Genomic DNA, 17,697 nt, shown 5'->3' on the forward strand with positions numbered 1-17,697 from the left:
TACGTCTTTGTGTCATAATTACCATGCATTTCAGCATGCTGAACAAGTCTTCGAAGACTTGAAACCAGAAGTAGTCGATGTTTAACATAGCTTCTGAATATTTTGATTATTGACGCTGATATTACTCTCCTTTACCATTTGAGGATAAAAAATATCAGCCAATTATTCATTCGTCCTTTCGTGCGTTCTGAAATAATACAGTTTCTATGAAGACTGGGTGACGTATCTACTATCTACTACCATGCTAGATATTTCTCAGAACAGACAACACCATATTAACAAGCCTGAATCCAGTGTGGATGAAGGGTGATGACTCTTACTAAACGTTTTGATGTGAACAAACCTCCAAATAATCTGTTCAACACACACACACACACACACAAACGCACGCACGCAAGCACGCACGCACACATGCACATGTATATATTGAACAGATTATTTGGAGGGTTGTTCACATCAAAATGTTTGTTAAGAGTAATCTCCTCTCATCCACACAGGATTCAGGTTTGAATCAAACCATACACACACACACACACACACACACACACACATACATACACATACATACATACATACATACATACATACATACATACATACATACATACATACATACATACATACATACATACATACATACATACATACATACATACATACATACATACGTACATACATACATACGAGTTGATGTCAATAAGTTTTGAGCCTTGCATAGAAAAACACAAAATATTGGTATGAACCACATTTATTTTTCAACATAGTCCGCTTGTGAGTCAAGACACTTGTTCCATCTTTTCTGCCAGTCGCTGGTCCTCACACCAAGCCTCTGCGCTTCTCCTTGATTGACTGTCGCACTTGCCTCAATAAGTTAGCGTAATATTCCCCATTCATTGTTTTTCCTTTTGGTAAGTAATCTATGTGGATGACGCTATCCCAGAAGACTGTCGCCATTACCTTCTGCACTGATCTGGATGCTTTGAACTTTTTGGTCCTGGGAGAAGTGACATGTTTCCATTCCATGGATTCTTGTTTGCTCTCAGGATCATAGTGGTGGATCCAGGTTTCATCACAGGTTACTAGCCTAAAGTGAAAATCTTCTGGATTCTTGTTGCATCTGGTTAGCATGGAGTTGCTTATGGTGACCCTTGTTTGCTTCATTTCATTTGTAAGCATTCTTGGCACCCATCTTGCGCACACCTTAGACATGATGAGATGTTCAGAAAGAATTGTCTCGATGGATCCTTGTGAAATGCCTGTGGCCTCCTCTAAGTCGTGGAGTGTGATTCGACGATTTTCCAGCACAAATCTATGCACTCTGTCAATGTTTTCCTGACTAGTGCTTGTTGTTGGGCGAGCTGGACGGGGGTCATCTTCAAGACTCTCTCTACCATGCTTAAATTCATTGACCCATTGTTTGATGGTAGCAGATGAAGGGGAATACATCCCATAAGCTACTGAAAGCCTTTCTTCAATGTTCTTCGCCGAGTTTCCTTCAAGAAAAACTTAATTACTGCTCTACACTCAATTTTATTCATTTTCACTCCCGTGAGGGGGGTCTCTTTCTGTCGATGTGAGCTGTTCAATAACTTCTGAGAGTAGGATGCCAAAACTTATACAGTGTTCCCAGAAATTATTGAGAAAATCTTTGGGTTTTTTAAATGATGCTAAGATTGGAAAAAAGGGCTTTCACTATGCACTAAGCATACTAAATAAGGGAGACAACTCTTGAAGGCTTAGAAGGCAGCTCATTACGTCAAGAGTTATCTCCCTTGTCTGAGCAGACGGCTTCCTGTGTTGACATGGCAGAATTTACAGCAAGAGAGAAAAGAAAGCTCATTCTAGATGATTTTGAAAGGGGTGAGGCTGATGCTAAAGCTTGTAGACATGGTATTCCTCTGTCTATAGTATACAGAACTTTGAAGAATATTCAAACAGGAACCGGGATAGAGCACAAAGCAGGGGCAGGTCGGCCTAGGAAATTCAGTGTTGTGGATCGCCGAAGACTTGGGCAGATTGTGAGTAGGGGCAAATTGAAAAGTGTTGAGAACATCAGAAATGAAATGATTAGCAGAGGATATGCAATGAAACAGTTAGGCAGGAATTACAGAGACTTAATTGGGTGAAAAAACGTGGAATTCCCTCGCCGTTGATGAAAGATGCACAAAAGGAAAAACGTTTAAACTGGTGTCGGGCTCATGAAAATCAAGATTGGGATAATGTTTTCTTTTCGGATGAAAGTTCTGTTTGGCTTTTCCCTAATTGTGTGAAAATTTGGACCAAAGATACTGTCAAACCTATCTACCAGCGACCAAAACATAGCCCGAAGTTTCACATGTGGGGTGGCTCGCGGAGTGACACCATTGTGTGTTTTCACGGGAAACTTGACAAAAGAAAGATACGTTGACATTCTAAATGGTCACCTTCTTCCGACAGCACAAACATTGTATGAAGATGATTGGATTTTCCAGCATGATAATGACCCAAAACACACTGCGCGCTACACAAAACAGTGGTTGTCGGGCGAAAATGTTCAAGTTTTAGACTGGCCCAGTTACAGCCCAGACCTAAACCCAACTGAGAATGTGTGGGGAGTCATGAAGGACAGAATAAACCAAAAGGGACTGAGAAATATTGAAGATATGAAGGCCGAAGTGGTCCAATATTGGGATACCCTGTCACACGATTACCTACAAACGTTGATGGGTAGTGTGCCTAGGCGTATTCAGGCATGCATTACTGCGCGAGGAGATCTAACAAAGTACTAAAACAAGACTGAGACTGTAAAAGGATGATGTTTTAACATGTTTATGTAAGTAAAACGCCAGAAGTTAATAAACGTAATGAGTTACATGACGCAACATGATTCTCAATAATTTCTGGGAATACTATATATCACATCAGCTACACCCCAAGGTTCAATGTCATACCATAGGCTGTGACACCTGGGTATGAAAAATGCTCAAGGCTCAAAACGTATTGACATCCCCTCGTATATATGCTGAGTTGGTGAATATATAATCACCAAGCAGATACAAGTATGTGTCAGTGTTTCCATCCTTAATATGAATGCATATACAGGGATTCACTAAGCATGGGAGAGACATTACCATATACCACCAGTAACTGCAAAGCTAGGTGCTTATGGATTGATAATGATGGCTCTCATCTCCCATACTTTACGTAGACACATATAAAAAGTTACAGTGTAACAGTAATAGCGGGAAAAAAGCAAACAAAACACAACCTATGCAATACAATGAAATATTTGTCCTTACATTTACAGAAAAAAACAAACCCTATCCTTAAATTCTTTCTAGTTATATCTACCGGTTTCTATAGCACGACCAAGATTTTGGCATCGAAATCTAGCAAATGAGCATTGTAAGTACTAAGAAATGTCACGTAACAAATATAATTCTATATTTAGCAGCGATTTAAACTGTCTATAGTAATTACACTTAGAAGAAGTGCTTAAACTCGAAGTCCGTGACTGATTATCTGATAGTCTTTGCCTGAGCAAAGAAATGGAAGATTTTATGCAACCAGCCTGCTGGGAAACCCAGCAAAACCAAACCCGAATCTAAATAGAATCTCTCGAATGCGTGTGAACCAAGTAGCACGGCCTACATTATCGATTGACGTAAGCATCTGACAACACTGATTGTGTAACCTACTAGGAGGTAAAGTAATGAACCAACACCAGTATTTAACTGCTCTGGTCAAGTATACCAGCTGTAGCGGGAAACGCCCACATTCTCCCAATACCATATTATCAGATGTAGATGGATTAACTCTAAGAATCTACTTACAAAATTTCAAATGTGCTCTTTCTACTTCTTTACTATAATATATACCCCGTAATTCTGAGCCATATCATACAATTGGCACAACCATACTATTGAATATCTTTAATAAATCCTTACACGGAATACCTCCAACCTCCAAATATCTGTAAATTGACATAATAGTTTTATTTGCTTGTGAGCGAAGGCAAAAATGTGCCCTGCTCCAGGACAGTTTGGGAGTGAATACAAGGACTAAATATCTATATGACTAAACAGTACCTATTCGTTTTCCTTGAAAATACTGTTTTTCATATGATCGAAGTGGACCACCATTGCAAAATACCCTTATTTTAGTTTTATCCAATTTAACCTTCATTCCAGTTTGATCACAAAATGTTTCCAAGGCAAAGATCTTATGCTGCAGTTCCAAACAAGAACTGGCCACCGAGGACACATCATCCGCAAACATGAGAAGACTTAGGTTTAGCCAAGCTTTGAAAGTACTCACATTCCATAGTAACTGTTAACAACATGTAGCATGAAAAGTTATCTCATGGGAACAATCTGATGTTGAAGGTACATAGAACGATTTCGGTATTAATCCGGACACCGTGATCACAACTGAATATTATAGATAGTTTTAGCATCATGTACATCGAAACTACCACATTCGGCTTCTAATGATTTCAGTGGACTTTCTCAGCCATGTATTTGTAAATAATACACGGCTATATCAGTCTTCGTATTGCATCAGCAAGTGATCACGGTTTTGCAACGCTTTTAGCAACATTCCAGAAATATCAAGACAGGGCCACCAGCAAAAATAATAGGCATCACACATTGTGCGCATATGTTGAATCGAACCCAGGTTTTCGAGATGAAGAGAGGGATCTTTGACCACCAAGCCCTGTTCTAAATTAGGTTCTGTAACATCGGTTCCCTTCTCTTCATTGAACAATAATTCTATTCTATTCTATTATAGTAATGTGTAACACCAGGCCACAGTTACACTGCCAGTATCCCTTGGCAATAGAAATATCGATTTAGTTCACTGAAGTACACCTGGATGTGAAAATCAATCAACACAATTAAGAAACAGCGAATCTTCAGGAGCAGCTTTCTTGGGGTCATATTGTATGGCGCAGAATCCTTGAAAATATCCAAGAACATCTGCAACAAGCTTGATGTATTTCAAACCAGATGTCTAAGAAGAATACTTCGCATCTTCTGGCCAACCACCATCTAAAATGTACATGCGCATTGACACCAGGACACTGCCCCTACAAATCCAGAAGAGAAAATGACTTTGTCTGCAGGATGCATCCAGACTCTATACCAAGGGTTGCTATGAGATGGACACCAGCAGGAAAAAGAAACAGAGGACATCCAAAAGAGTTATGGAGAAGATCTGTGGATGAAGAGATGACGGACGCAGCGTGGACCTGGCGACAGGTGCAGCAATGTGCCCAGGATAGACAGCATTAGAAAACTCTAGTAACGGCTCTATGTGCTAAGAGCATGAAGAGGATTAAGTGAGAAAGTATGTAAAAACAGGTACCAGAGGAGGTGGTATAAAAATGGTTAAAGCATTAGCTCAGCTTTGATTCCCCAGAATGGATACAATGTACGAAGACCTTTGGCGCTTCGGTGATATTGTTGGGATATTGGTATTAGCGGAGAAGAACGTCACTCATTCATTCATATGAAGGATTACAACCAAAAGGTTAACTGATATAAAGGGATTATGATGCAACAATCTCACGGTCACAATAAAGAAGGCATTATGAAGATTCGAAGAATGAAGAATTTACTCGGAGTGTGTAAATGGACCGAATGGAACAATGGAACAACCCTCTAGTATATGCGCTTACTCATCAGTAATACATTTGTTACTTCGCTTCAATCATTCTTATTACTCAAGTCATATCTTCCCACGTAACCTCTGTTCTAATACGACCACATTTTCCCTTTCTCGTAAAATCCCCCGACGTCAAAAGTCCACAACACGAATTATCTCCCTTCTTTTTTATCCAATCAGAACGTCTTACATCCACCATGACGTTAGTTGGTGAATATTCGAAGGGTAGATAACATACCGGTATTTCATGTTTAACTGAAAAACAGAAACAAGCAATAGAAAGTGGGACCACAAATATTCCCCCTCTGTCGTTGACTTTTATTGATGTGACACACAAGACATTTAAGAGACAAAATTATTCATACTCCAGACAATATACACTTCCTATGTATTGCGTGTTCCACCCACCATCCCAGTAACATATATTCATGATGTCAATATATCTGGTCATAGTAAAATCTAAAGGTTTGAATAGTCGCCGCACTCAAAGACGTGACATGAAATGTGTATATCAGGTGTTGGCATCGTTAAATGAAAATTAGATTATAGATTATTTCACAGTTATCTTTGTTACATATCTCAAACCCACTTCATATTGTGATAGCTCAATCACGCTCAGCAATATCCTTGAACAACATGTGCAGTGAAATGTCAAGATAACTTAATCAATAGCAGCCTTAAATCGTTCTTCGCGAATACAGCTACGTTGTATTTGCCTCCAGAACATCGAATACACTTGAAGCATAACTCAGGTGAGAAAGCAAACATTTTCCTTGGATGTCATTCACCATACCATTAACAGGTATTCACAGGGAAAAGTTCTTCATGTTCATATAATCATTTTGCATTTGTGTGTCGATGTGACTGAATGAACAGAACTCTGAAATTGTATGATGTAATGCACAGACCAAGCGTATGCGAGATAAAGCTTACTAGTATGAGCATGTGTTAGACATACTTCTAGTTCGATCATCACATTTCATATGATACCTTGTTTAAGGAGAAACGAAACAAAATAGTTCTGTATGCTAATATTCGCCCTGGTGGTAGACGTTTTGGAATAGTACTAGTTGGGTACGTGCTAACAGGGCACCGTTGCACATACTTTTTGTTCGATCATCACATTTTATGTGATACCTTGTTGTTACTAATATGGACATGTGTTAGACATACTTCTAGTTCGATCATCACATTTCATATGATACCTTGTTTACGGAGAAACGAAACAAATAGTTCTGTATCCTACGTTTTGGAATAGTACTAGTTGGGTACGTGCTACCAGGGCACCATTGCACATGATTCACAGAATTGTGCTTCAGCATTAATGAAAATTCTATAAACAATACAGTTTCCTTAAAATGGGCCATATGTCTGGTTTGTGCTCAGATTAAATAACCGATTCATTCACAACAGCTACAACTCGACCACTTTCCTCATAACCACAAACCAAGATGGCGCTAGGCTGCTGTGGAAAGACCTTCAGTTGCCTCTTCATCGTCTTTAATGTCATTTTCTCGGTAAGTACGTCAGGACATCAAATTGTGTCTGACTAAAGCGTTATCATTGAATGTGTACAGTTTTTGCCTTCATCTGTGCTTATAAAGTTAAGTGATTCAGAAGTGTCATTGCTGTTCAACGCTTAGCACTGGTATATATTAGTTGCGTACCTTTACTTATATGCTATTACTTATATTACTCGTTGTAATGGTATTGTCCGTGTGTGACATGATTTTATAGAAAATACAGTCTTCGCAGTGGATACACCAGATCCCTGTTTCTTCCTAATGCTTAGACATATAGATTGTGTGAACTGTGTGAATATGTTTGAGTTTATTTGATATAAGGCACAAGTACATTTAAACACGTTTGCTTATCATTTCCCGTGGGTTGCATTTTGTTGAGTCGACTGAGTAGCAGAAACTTTTAACATTTCAGTTTATTATGACATTATCCTGAGATGTTACCCATCCAAACAGTAGCAGGATAACAGTAAAGCTCTGATGGTGAACACAGCATATTGTCCTTATTGGGCAAAGCTTTACTAACAAATTCAATCATAATGTCGCCAGAACGTGATCACACGGTGATCATACTGTAACCAAATGCACGAGCCATTTTCACTAGATAGATATAGATAGATACAGGATATTTATATAGCGCACATACCCACGCACTAGTGCATGCTCAAGGCGCTGCTATTTTTCCCTCGATCACTGGCTGTCAATCTCACCTCCCTGGGGAGTATACAACTCTTGCTGCCACTTTGCGCACCGAGTTTATTGAGGCTCTCTCATCCTAACGAGGTACCCATTCACATTAGGACAGTTACATTTACATGTAAAAGTGGAAATTGTTTAAGATTGCTTCACACCTGCCTGTTTCAGACATCTCCTAATCATGAAATGGATTGATGGATGGTCCTGATCATTGTGTAAAATAAGCAAATCCATATAAGTCACCTTAAAAACCGATATACGTTTTTTCGCTGTCATGTTTCTCGCACACTTTCCGAAAATTTTTTATCACTTTATAATCATTGTTTTGAGAATGTGAAAAGCTACCTGACTCTTTACAGATTATCGGGATAGCCACAATAGGATTTGGAATCTTTATCAAGGTTCATCCTTCACCAGCACAGTTACTAACTCAAATGGAGGTGGATAGATATGAACAGTACCTCGCCAACAGCGCCTGGATCATCATTGTGTTCGGTGCCCTTGTGTTGCTTGTGTCATTCTGCGGCTGTGTAGGAGCTTACAATAAAAGCGAGTGCTTGTTGGGAATGGTAGGAGCAGAATTTCATTCTATTTGACGTCAGTATTCAGCCAAAGTCAAACACGGATAATTGTTCCCATTTTGATATGAGCATCCTTTGTGTTGTAGGTGAATAGACATGCGTGCAAACATCGAGTTATCTGATATTCCACACAAGTGACCAATGTTGTGTGTGTTTGTGTGTGTGTGTGTGCGAGAGTGTGTGTGAGAGTGTGTGTGTGTGTATGTGTGCGAGAGTGTGTGTGTGAAGGAGAGAGTGTGTGTGTGTGTGTGTGTGTGTGTGTGTGTGTGTTTGTTTCTGGATTATTGCTAACAGCGGCATAAACAACGACATAAAACTAAACTCACTCACCCAACGCACACACGTAATAATAACATGTTCATTGATGTACCTAGATGGACTATTCTTTTTTCATCCTTTTTTTAATTAAATTCATTTAGAATCATTTGATTAAATGCCTAATCACGCAACAAACATATACGGGTTCTAACACTCACTAACAATTACTTATTTTTAAGAAGCGACAAAAAAATGTTTACAGATTGTTATTGTCCCGCTAGAATAGTATTGTCGGTGATCTTTTAACAGACGCTCCAAGACGTTTGATTGTTTATATTTATCTAAAGTATTCTTGCCTGACGGTCATCTGTTGCCGTGAAATGGAAACTATTCAGAACTTGCTGTTCCAGATGGTATGTTGACAATATGCTTGTTTCAGTACATCACCTTCTCACTCATCATCCTCTTCGGAGTACTTGCGATCTTCATTTCCACGATCGTCTTCATTTGGCGGGTAGGTATAACATACTTACATAGTTCATACAAGTCATATGGTAATCTGTTGAAGTCTATTGTCTCGTATGTTATGAAAACAATGTACGATTCATTATCATGACCAGATTCTCTCCTCATATGTTGTCCGTTTGGGTTCAAATGAGGAATGGGTGAATGATCAAATAATTCGAAATAGGGAAAAGTGCATGAAACATAAATAATACACGTGGTCCTGAAATCTCGGTACTCAACAGGATCTGGAATCTGACATTTTATGACGTTAAATGCAATACACTCTTCTCCGTCATATGCTGGAAATATGTAATTTTCTCGCTAACACAAATATGTAATTATCTCGCTAACACAAAAATGTAATTTTCCCGCTTACACAAATATGTAATTTTCTCGCTAACACAAATATGTAATTATCTCGCTAACACAAATATGTCATTTTCTCGCTAACACAAATATGTAATTTTCTCGCTAACACAAATATGTAATTTTCCCGTTTACACAAATATGTCATTTTCTCGCTAACACAAATATGTAATTATCTCGCTTACACAAATATGTAATTTTCTCGGTTCAACAAAACATTATTCTCTGACTTTTTTTATTTTTTTCTAACTATGGGCATCTCGACAACATGACGCATTTGAACCAATGTTCCAATTTCAGGATATCGACGACAAGCTTTTAACAAAGCTCTTGCAGTCATCTTACAAGCTGAACGACACGAGTTTCATAAGCAGATGGGAACACTTTCAGAGTGAGGTAACACCTATATACGCAGAAATGGTCATGCAGTGATATTGGAAGAGGAAACTTTGTCACGTACTATGTTAATAATGGTCGCTATTATATGCTCCAAAGTAGTTTTTATAAGTACTCTTTGCGTTACTATTACGCTTGCAAATTATTGCGCTGAACATTTAGACGTTGTTTGTATTGAAAGCCCCATGGCTGTATCATCCCTACCCTATCAATGAAAAAAGACACCTTCCAAATGCATTGACGTGATTTGACCGCAAAGGTCCAGTTTCCACCCATGAGGTCGGAATATCGAGTAACCTGGCTCTATCGTATTACAATTAGTTATCTCCCTTTTATGTCCCTGTGGCCGAGCAACCAGATTCCTTCTCTCATAATGCGTCTTATGATCCACAAACAAGCGTTTATAGCAAGATAACAGGTCCAGCCAAGCACAGTGGGTCAAATAACTTCATTGGCAAAGAACCTTTGAAGATCATGGTTACAACTGGTCTTCAGGAACCCATCCTTACGGGATCGGGTGGTCAGACACGCTGACTGGGATGTCACATGTCATTTCATCCCATATGCGTAGACCGAGGTTTATGATGTTGATCACGGGTTTGTGTCGCTCATTTACAGACCGTTACGATGTAACTATACTATTGCTGAGTACGGCGTTAAACAATTAGCCAAACGAATGATTGACAACTACAGAGTCGCTTATTCAAGCCTTGTTCATACACTGGCCTCTGGAAAATTGAATCAGTTATACATACACAATATGAACTATTCTTTGTTTGTTTGTTTGAGTGATTGATTGTCATTGAGCTTAGACTTAACGTATCCTCATTTATATATTCTTACCACTACCATTCAGTCTGACAATTGTTCACGTCATTGTTTCAACAGCACAAATGCTGTGGCTTATCCAGCCCCAACGATTATGACCAGGTGTTTACCGGCAAGGACAAGGTGTGTGTTATGACTCCTCTAAGTGAGTGAGTGAGTGAGTGGGGCTATGAGGGGTGTTTTACAGTCTTTAACAATATTCCACTAATATCGAGGGACAACAGATATGATCCCACTTTGGTTTTCGAACGAGAAACACCGTAACAACAAAGCTTCCCCTAGACCGCCATCATGTCTTTGACATCAGAGTAAAATGCTAAAGTTGCGTCCGAAACAAATAACTACATTTTGATTTCTGATGTTTACTGGAGTAGTGTTTCATCCTATTTCACTATAGAATTGATTGACGTTTGACTTGCATTTTGAAAATATCTTACTAGGCGACGTCTAGACACTACGTCGTTGTTATTTCTCGTAGACGAAATATGTGAATTTTTGATCTGGAATCGAACTTACAGCCACCCGATCGTTGGGATACCATAAAGTTAAACATTTGATCAATGTTGTTTCAATGACAATGCAAAGATCAACACATCCAACGTTAACATGGTAATGACTGACCTCATATTTAATGGTCAAATAATATACATTAAATAATTAGATACACTGCCAGTGGTTATCGTAATTTATAAAACTTGTTTAAAGGGAAATGTGCCATCAAGCTGTTGTAAGCCTTCTGCCAATGCCACAGAAGCACCAGGCAGTGTCTCCTGTCCAGATGGAATGTATAGTAAGGTAAGACAAGACTATACATGTTCAGTAAGACACGACTATGTATGTCCTGTGAGGTAAGACAAGACTACAAATCTTCAGTGATGTAAGACAAGACTATACATGTTCAGTGAGGTAAGACAAGACTATACATGTTCAGTGAGCAATGATGGGGCTATTTGGATCATTTTATGCTGAAGATTAACACGTGAGTACCTACAGTTTAGACAAAAAGATTACCCTTTTTATATGCAGTGTTAGAGACAAGTATTTAACGAGTGTAATTTTTAGCATTCATTCTTGTACAGTGGAAGCTGTCTAAACCGACTCTCACTGGGACTGAAGAATTAATCCAGTTTAGACAACATACCAGATAGTAGAGCTGATGATACATGTACAAGTCAGGGATGGGGTTGAGATTTTCGGCCGGTGTTGACAACTTGCCGGATTGGGCAGATGACGGTTTTTACAACTTCCATTTTATATTTTGTCTGACACACAATAACATCATCATTGATGTGCTGTTTGCAAGTAGTACAGAAGTAGTAATGCACAAGTATTCATCAATGACCATGACATGATCCACTGCAAATAACAGACATGAACCTTACTGTTGTATCTTCCACACCGTTTCACTACATGCACTTTCGACATTTATGTTGATACAGGTGTTGTATTTTGCAGGGATGTATTGAGGAAATACGTTTGATCCTACAGGAAAACAGCCATTTGCTTCTCGTTGCTGAATTCTTTATCATTGCGTTGGCAGTAAGTATTGTTACGATTTCAGTTTAATAAACATACCTCAACTATATCAAAAGAACAGTATCAAAGTGTACGAAACTTTATGGGTCCCCTTAAAGAAACATTATCGGTGAAATATCCTCAAGCATATCGTGACTGCTACAACTGTCCTTGTCACTAGTCAGTGTGTACTAACTGCAGAGAAAATACCAGAACAGGCTTAAAAGATATATATAGATTATTAGCAGAAAATGTATGTAGATTTTCTTAATATTTCCGAATTGACTGGTTGACAGGACAGGGTAACACAGTTCAATCCATCATACAACCTTAATTAGACCTTCACTAAGGTTAGCCTCCCATTGCATAAAACAACCTTAACTAAGGTTAACCTTAAGATAAGGTTCATAACTAAGGTTGGTCCGACCTAAAATTAGCGTCTTTAAGGTTGGGAAGGGAATGTGGCAGCTGCTATTATTTTATACAACGAGATTGAGTGATGTTTGAGGAAGCGGAGAGTGTACAGAGACAGATCGAGTCAACTGGACACGTAGTAACTAGGGACGCTGTCATTACTCCTGCGCTGAAGAGTTCAGCCTTAGTTAAGGGTACGACTGAGGTTAGAGTCCGAGTTAAGGTTGCCCTAAGGTAGTTTTGTGCAACCGGCGTATTTTTCATAAGGTGATCGTAACTCTAACCCTAGCGGCTAAGGTTGATCTTAGCTAAGGTTGTTTTGAACAACGGAACACTGGACTCGTGGAACTAAGACATTTTTTAACATCTTGATTCGTTGTCATGGGAACATATGGTATATAAACGGACGATCAACAGACAATGTTTTTCCCATTCCCTTTCAACACGCACTGACGAGCAGAAATACATTTATGCATTTTGCGTATTATTTATTGTTGTGTTTTCATTTCCTTAACAATAATAGCCGTTGGTTTGTACATGGTAGAGATTACGCTGTTTAATAAGCTATATGGGACTAAAGGAGTTCTGTAACCAGGAATATTTTATATGTACCACTTGAAACCGATGTACAAATAACACTGACATCTAATATCATTTCACCTATATTACAGTGATATTTGCAGCAATATATGAACTTATGAACATTGTCTACTTTTCAGATAATCGGGATCATTATTGCAGCTTATCTCTGCAGAAGAGGAGACGAAAAAGACAATTATTCCACGCTGTAATTAATATAGTAGAGATCTTTATACATCAACCCAACAAGAGTTAGGCGCTGTAGGCGGGCGAGAGGGTAGGGCGACAATATGGCAGGTCCGGGGATTGGAAGGCACTGAGGGGCACTCCAAAACTGGTGTATTTCTTAGAATGTCAATTTAGGAGTTGGGGTGTACAACACTGACACATTTATGAATAACAATTTATTCTACTTATTTTGTTTCGGTACATATACTTGTACCGTTCGCTAGATACTTTCGGGACATCAGTCAAAAGCAGTTGTAAATATGTGAGGATTGTACTGTAAACGTGAAATTAATAAAGTATGCTTTCAACATTTGTCACTGGTTGACCAGCATGTTCTTCTTGTTGCTCTTGTATGAATAAGAATTCCTCATTCAATGCACAGGATGCGCGGTATGCCAGTGGTTGTCACTAAAGGCAAATACTAACTGCTTTACATGTATACAGGAGTACCATTTTCATGTCTGAGTCAGACTGTGACATTCGTACTCTTCATTCTAAAAGTGAGTGAGTGAGTAAGTTTAGTTTTTAGACGCCTTTAGCAATATTCCAGCAATAACACGGTTGGGGACACCAGAAAATGGGCTTCACACATTGTGGGGAATCGAACCCGGGTCTCCGGCGTGACGAGCGAACGCTTTAGCCGCTAGGCTACCCCACCGCCCCCATTCTAAAAGCACACGTAGGGAGAAGCCTACTCATGAGTACCAGGTAACCCTGTTACCTGTTTCCCTGTGTGACTTCGGTGTAGAATGTGTCCACAGATCCCATTATTGGTCGTAAGAGACGTTTGAATTGCACAAGCTCTTTGTCTTGGTTTGCGCCTTTGTTAGTGATGGGTTCTGGTGGTTGAGGGCAACCACAATCCTTTTGTATTACACCCCACATCGACCCTGACTTCACCTAGACGGGTTTTTTTACACGCCCGAATTTATCAATCGGCCGGGCATGACAAGCCACGTCCATGGTATGTGGTGTTAATAGGCCCTTGGTCAATCAGAATTTGTGTGAATGTTTAAATTATTGATTTTATATTTTTACCAAATTTAATGCCAGAAGGCTGGCACTCATGTGCCAATATGGTGATGTTGACCGCTGATTTCGATGTGTGTTAAATAATAGGACCCTTAAGTAGGTCACGTCACTTTGCTAGACCGGTGACAAAGTCTTTCAGCCCCGTCTAGTAAAGTCATGTTTAATGACGGTCGATGTGGCCTGTCATACAACAGATGCCAGACTAGTGATCTAGCAAGGTTGGAGGTGGCGGGATTGGGCCCACCTGTGACCTGGTGATAAAAAAAACATTGGGGTCAACTTTATCTGCAGACTCATTTAGTGTTGTCCCAGATGAATACCTGGCAACACGAGTTCAGCAACGTGTAGTAAACTTGAGCAAAGTACTGTGACTAGGTGTCCATGTCCACCAAGCTGTGAATGGCCACCTCTTTGAGATGGGATAGTCACATTAACTCGGTATGCCTAGTTCCTGCAAAAGTTGCATGGTCCACAAGGAGATGAGATTGACATCCTACGATGGAGGGAAAAACAAAGCGAATGTAAGCAACCTCGCTGAAACCCGCCGCTAAATAATGATGTTGCATAAATGAATGACAAATAAATCACCCACCATTTCATATAAAGCGTACTTGTGAAGGTCCAGGTCAATAGTACTTTACGTAAGGATCACCATATGGATGACTGTATTTTCAATAAATATTTATCTAATTTTAAAATACAGTTGAAACGGTCCTACTCAACAAAAATAATGAATAGAAAATAAAAAAATAATACCAAAAATGATATCAGCAGAATTTCAAGTTGAGCACTGACTATCATAACAAATATCACAAAAAATTCAGATATCGCGCGAACCAGTTGTTTGGAAGGACAGGTAATTTTATATTGCCAACTTTGTGCTACATGCGCATTGTGGGATTGAAAAAAGGCCAGAGGGTAAAACCTACTTGAATAGGACTTAATGAAAACAACCCATGTTACCATTTATATAACATATAATGGAGAATGCAATGTTTTCCTTGGATACTGTCGAACATATGTATTTTGAAAACAGAACTATTTACCGTCGCGGCGGTGCCGGTGCCCGGATAGGTTCGACAGCCTGGCACACCGGAAGAACTGCCCACTTGGTACACACTGTAGGGGTGATTGCCTCTTCCAAAATTCTGAACACTGACGACTTTGTCAAAATAAAGTAAAACAAACAACAGATTCAATGCTTCAAAACTGTATTCATAATTTGTTCAGGTATACAGTGTAAATCATTATACGGAATTATTAAAGAATTAAAACAAATGTAGTGTTTCCAGGGAAAAGACTCACTTCAGCACGCTGTGTTGCTGCTCACCCCCAGGTGCATACAGTTGAACAGGCGGTGGGATAGCCTAGTGGTTAAAGCGTTCGCTCGTCTCGCCGAATACCCGGGTTCGGTTCCCCGCATTGGCACAATGTGTGAAGCCCATTTTCTGGTGTCCCCTGCCGTGATATTGCTGGAATATTGCTAAAGCGGCGTAAAACTAAACTCACCCACTACAGTTGAACGTGATCATTCACAAATTAGTCGTTATAAATTTCTCTTTTCATTGTTATCAGATATACAGTTTGTGGCCTATCTGCATTTGAATAAATACTTAGTTTCTTAAGAACTGTGTACTTTCGGCAGCTGCCCGGTGTTCTGTTCTACATATGCTGAAGAAACTGTTGCATTCCAATATTTACGAGTTTACGAATTGTATTTGTAAACTAATAGCTGTGCCTTGCACACTTTTGATGACATTTTGATGGTCATGTTACCTGTAAAAATAAAGTGTTCTTCATGTAGAGCTGTTCAAAGCAGTTGTAAAAGGAGTAAAGCAAAATGTATCACAAATTTATATAATTAGCTCGGCATGTTATTCTTAACTTGGTAAAATTGACAACATTATGGAATCGAAAATTAAAAAAGGAAATTTCCAGATTTGTTTGACCGCGTTTGAATATATGGATGGATTTTCGGCCCTCAGATATTAGTTGTAATCCAGGATGGGATGGTTGCCTTCACCCGAATTCTTAACTTCAGAACAGACCTAGGTCTCATCTCAACCAACTTTCTACACGTCTCAGTCCCAAAGTTATTCAGGCTGTGTAATGATCACCATTGTCTATCTGAAATTGGTATTTAGTGAAACAGAAATGTGTCTGTTGAGACGAGCTTTTACGGAAGCTTCCTTTGCTACAAGACAACTGACAATGGATTCATGAACAAATTGTGCCTTGGAATTACTTCACCGTCTTTACATCCCTGTGAAAGCGCATGGCTCTTCTAAACGTTGATTGCATGTTAATCGTGTTGTGGCAAGGTGAATATGTGTCTGGGGAAAAAAGTAGAGAAAGCGCGACGCTGGAGGATCTGCTGAAGATAACGACATAACACTGAAATGAACTTGCAGGTTTCAAAGCGAACTGTTAGATTCACAACAGAAAATCACAAAAACATACCATGGACTCAACAAATCGCAACTAAAAGCCCCGTCTCTCAAACTTTATTCCGCACTAAAGAGGCCGCACGTCCATAGTATGTAAAACATACATATATTATATTCACCCGAGTACATTTTTTTCACATTTTTTTCCAAATATTATTGTCTTTCTTTCTTTGTAATGTTGAATGGAATAAAAGTCTGTTAACTTCTGAAATATTAAAATGTTTGTACTTGGTATTAACGACGTATTTAATAACGTTTGGGTGTCTGTCTCTCACCCTTCACGTACCCCCTAAGCAGAAGTCAGTAGGAGGTAACGGTAAGCAGACGATTTCTATTATGTTAATTACAATGTGGAATAATTATCTTTTTCGTCACCTCGTCTGCAGAGCCATGCTGCAATAACGATCCCGATTATCTGAAAAAGATGACAATGTTCATTATTTCATATATTGCTGTAAAATACATCAGCTTTTGTCAACTAAGGACGGACATTTTGCACTGATTTTAGAGTCGAACACATGAAGTCTTCTTGGATTTCATTTATGAACATGTTAGATTCCTGAACAACAACCGTGTCTGCCATTTACAAAGGCTACGAATGCGAACAATAAGTATACACATGGATAGGAGAACTTATCTCTCTACGTGCATCAGTGTGTTAATGGCGTATTTTTAATTCGGCAG

General features: G+C 39.1%; 1 protein-coding gene across 1 annotated transcript; it reads left to right on the forward strand.

The window, feature by feature from the left end:
* The first annotated feature begins 7,097 nt into the window (after nt 1-7,097).
* On the forward strand, nt 7,098-13,518 carry LOC137261287 (23 kDa integral membrane protein-like). Its single transcript, XM_067799010.1, has 8 exons — nt 7,098-7,163; nt 8,222-8,431; nt 9,141-9,214; nt 9,868-9,970; nt 10,859-10,921; nt 11,504-11,593; nt 12,254-12,337; nt 13,447-13,518. Exons 1-8 carry the CDS (start codon nt 7,098-7,100, stop codon nt 13,516-13,518), a joined length of 762 nt encoding a protein of 253 aa, XP_067655111.1.
* The last annotated feature ends 4,179 nt before the right edge of the window (nt 13,519-17,697 follow it).

Source organism: Haliotis asinina, chromosome 14, assembly GCF_037392515.1.
Source record: "Haliotis asinina isolate JCU_RB_2024 chromosome 14, JCU_Hal_asi_v2, whole genome shotgun sequence".
Taxonomy (NCBI): Eukaryota; Metazoa; Mollusca; class Gastropoda; order Lepetellida; family Haliotidae; genus Haliotis; species Haliotis asinina.

What these genes read in the sequence shown, in the direction of transcription:
- LOC137261287 (XM_067799010.1), top strand. Translation starts at nt 7,098, where the DNA reads ATGGCGCTAGGCTGCTGTGGAAAGACCTTCAGTTGCCTCTTCATCGTC. An exon ending in GCGAGTGCTTGTTGGGAATG is followed by an intron (nt 8,432 to 9,140) that starts GTAGGAGCAGAA and finishes TGCTTGTTTCAG; the next exon opens with TACATCACCTTCTCACTCAT. An exon ending in ACGATCGTCTTCATTTGGCG is followed by an intron (nt 9,215 to 9,867) that starts GGTAGGTATAAC and finishes ACCAATGTTCCA; the next exon opens with ATTTCAGGATATCGACGACA.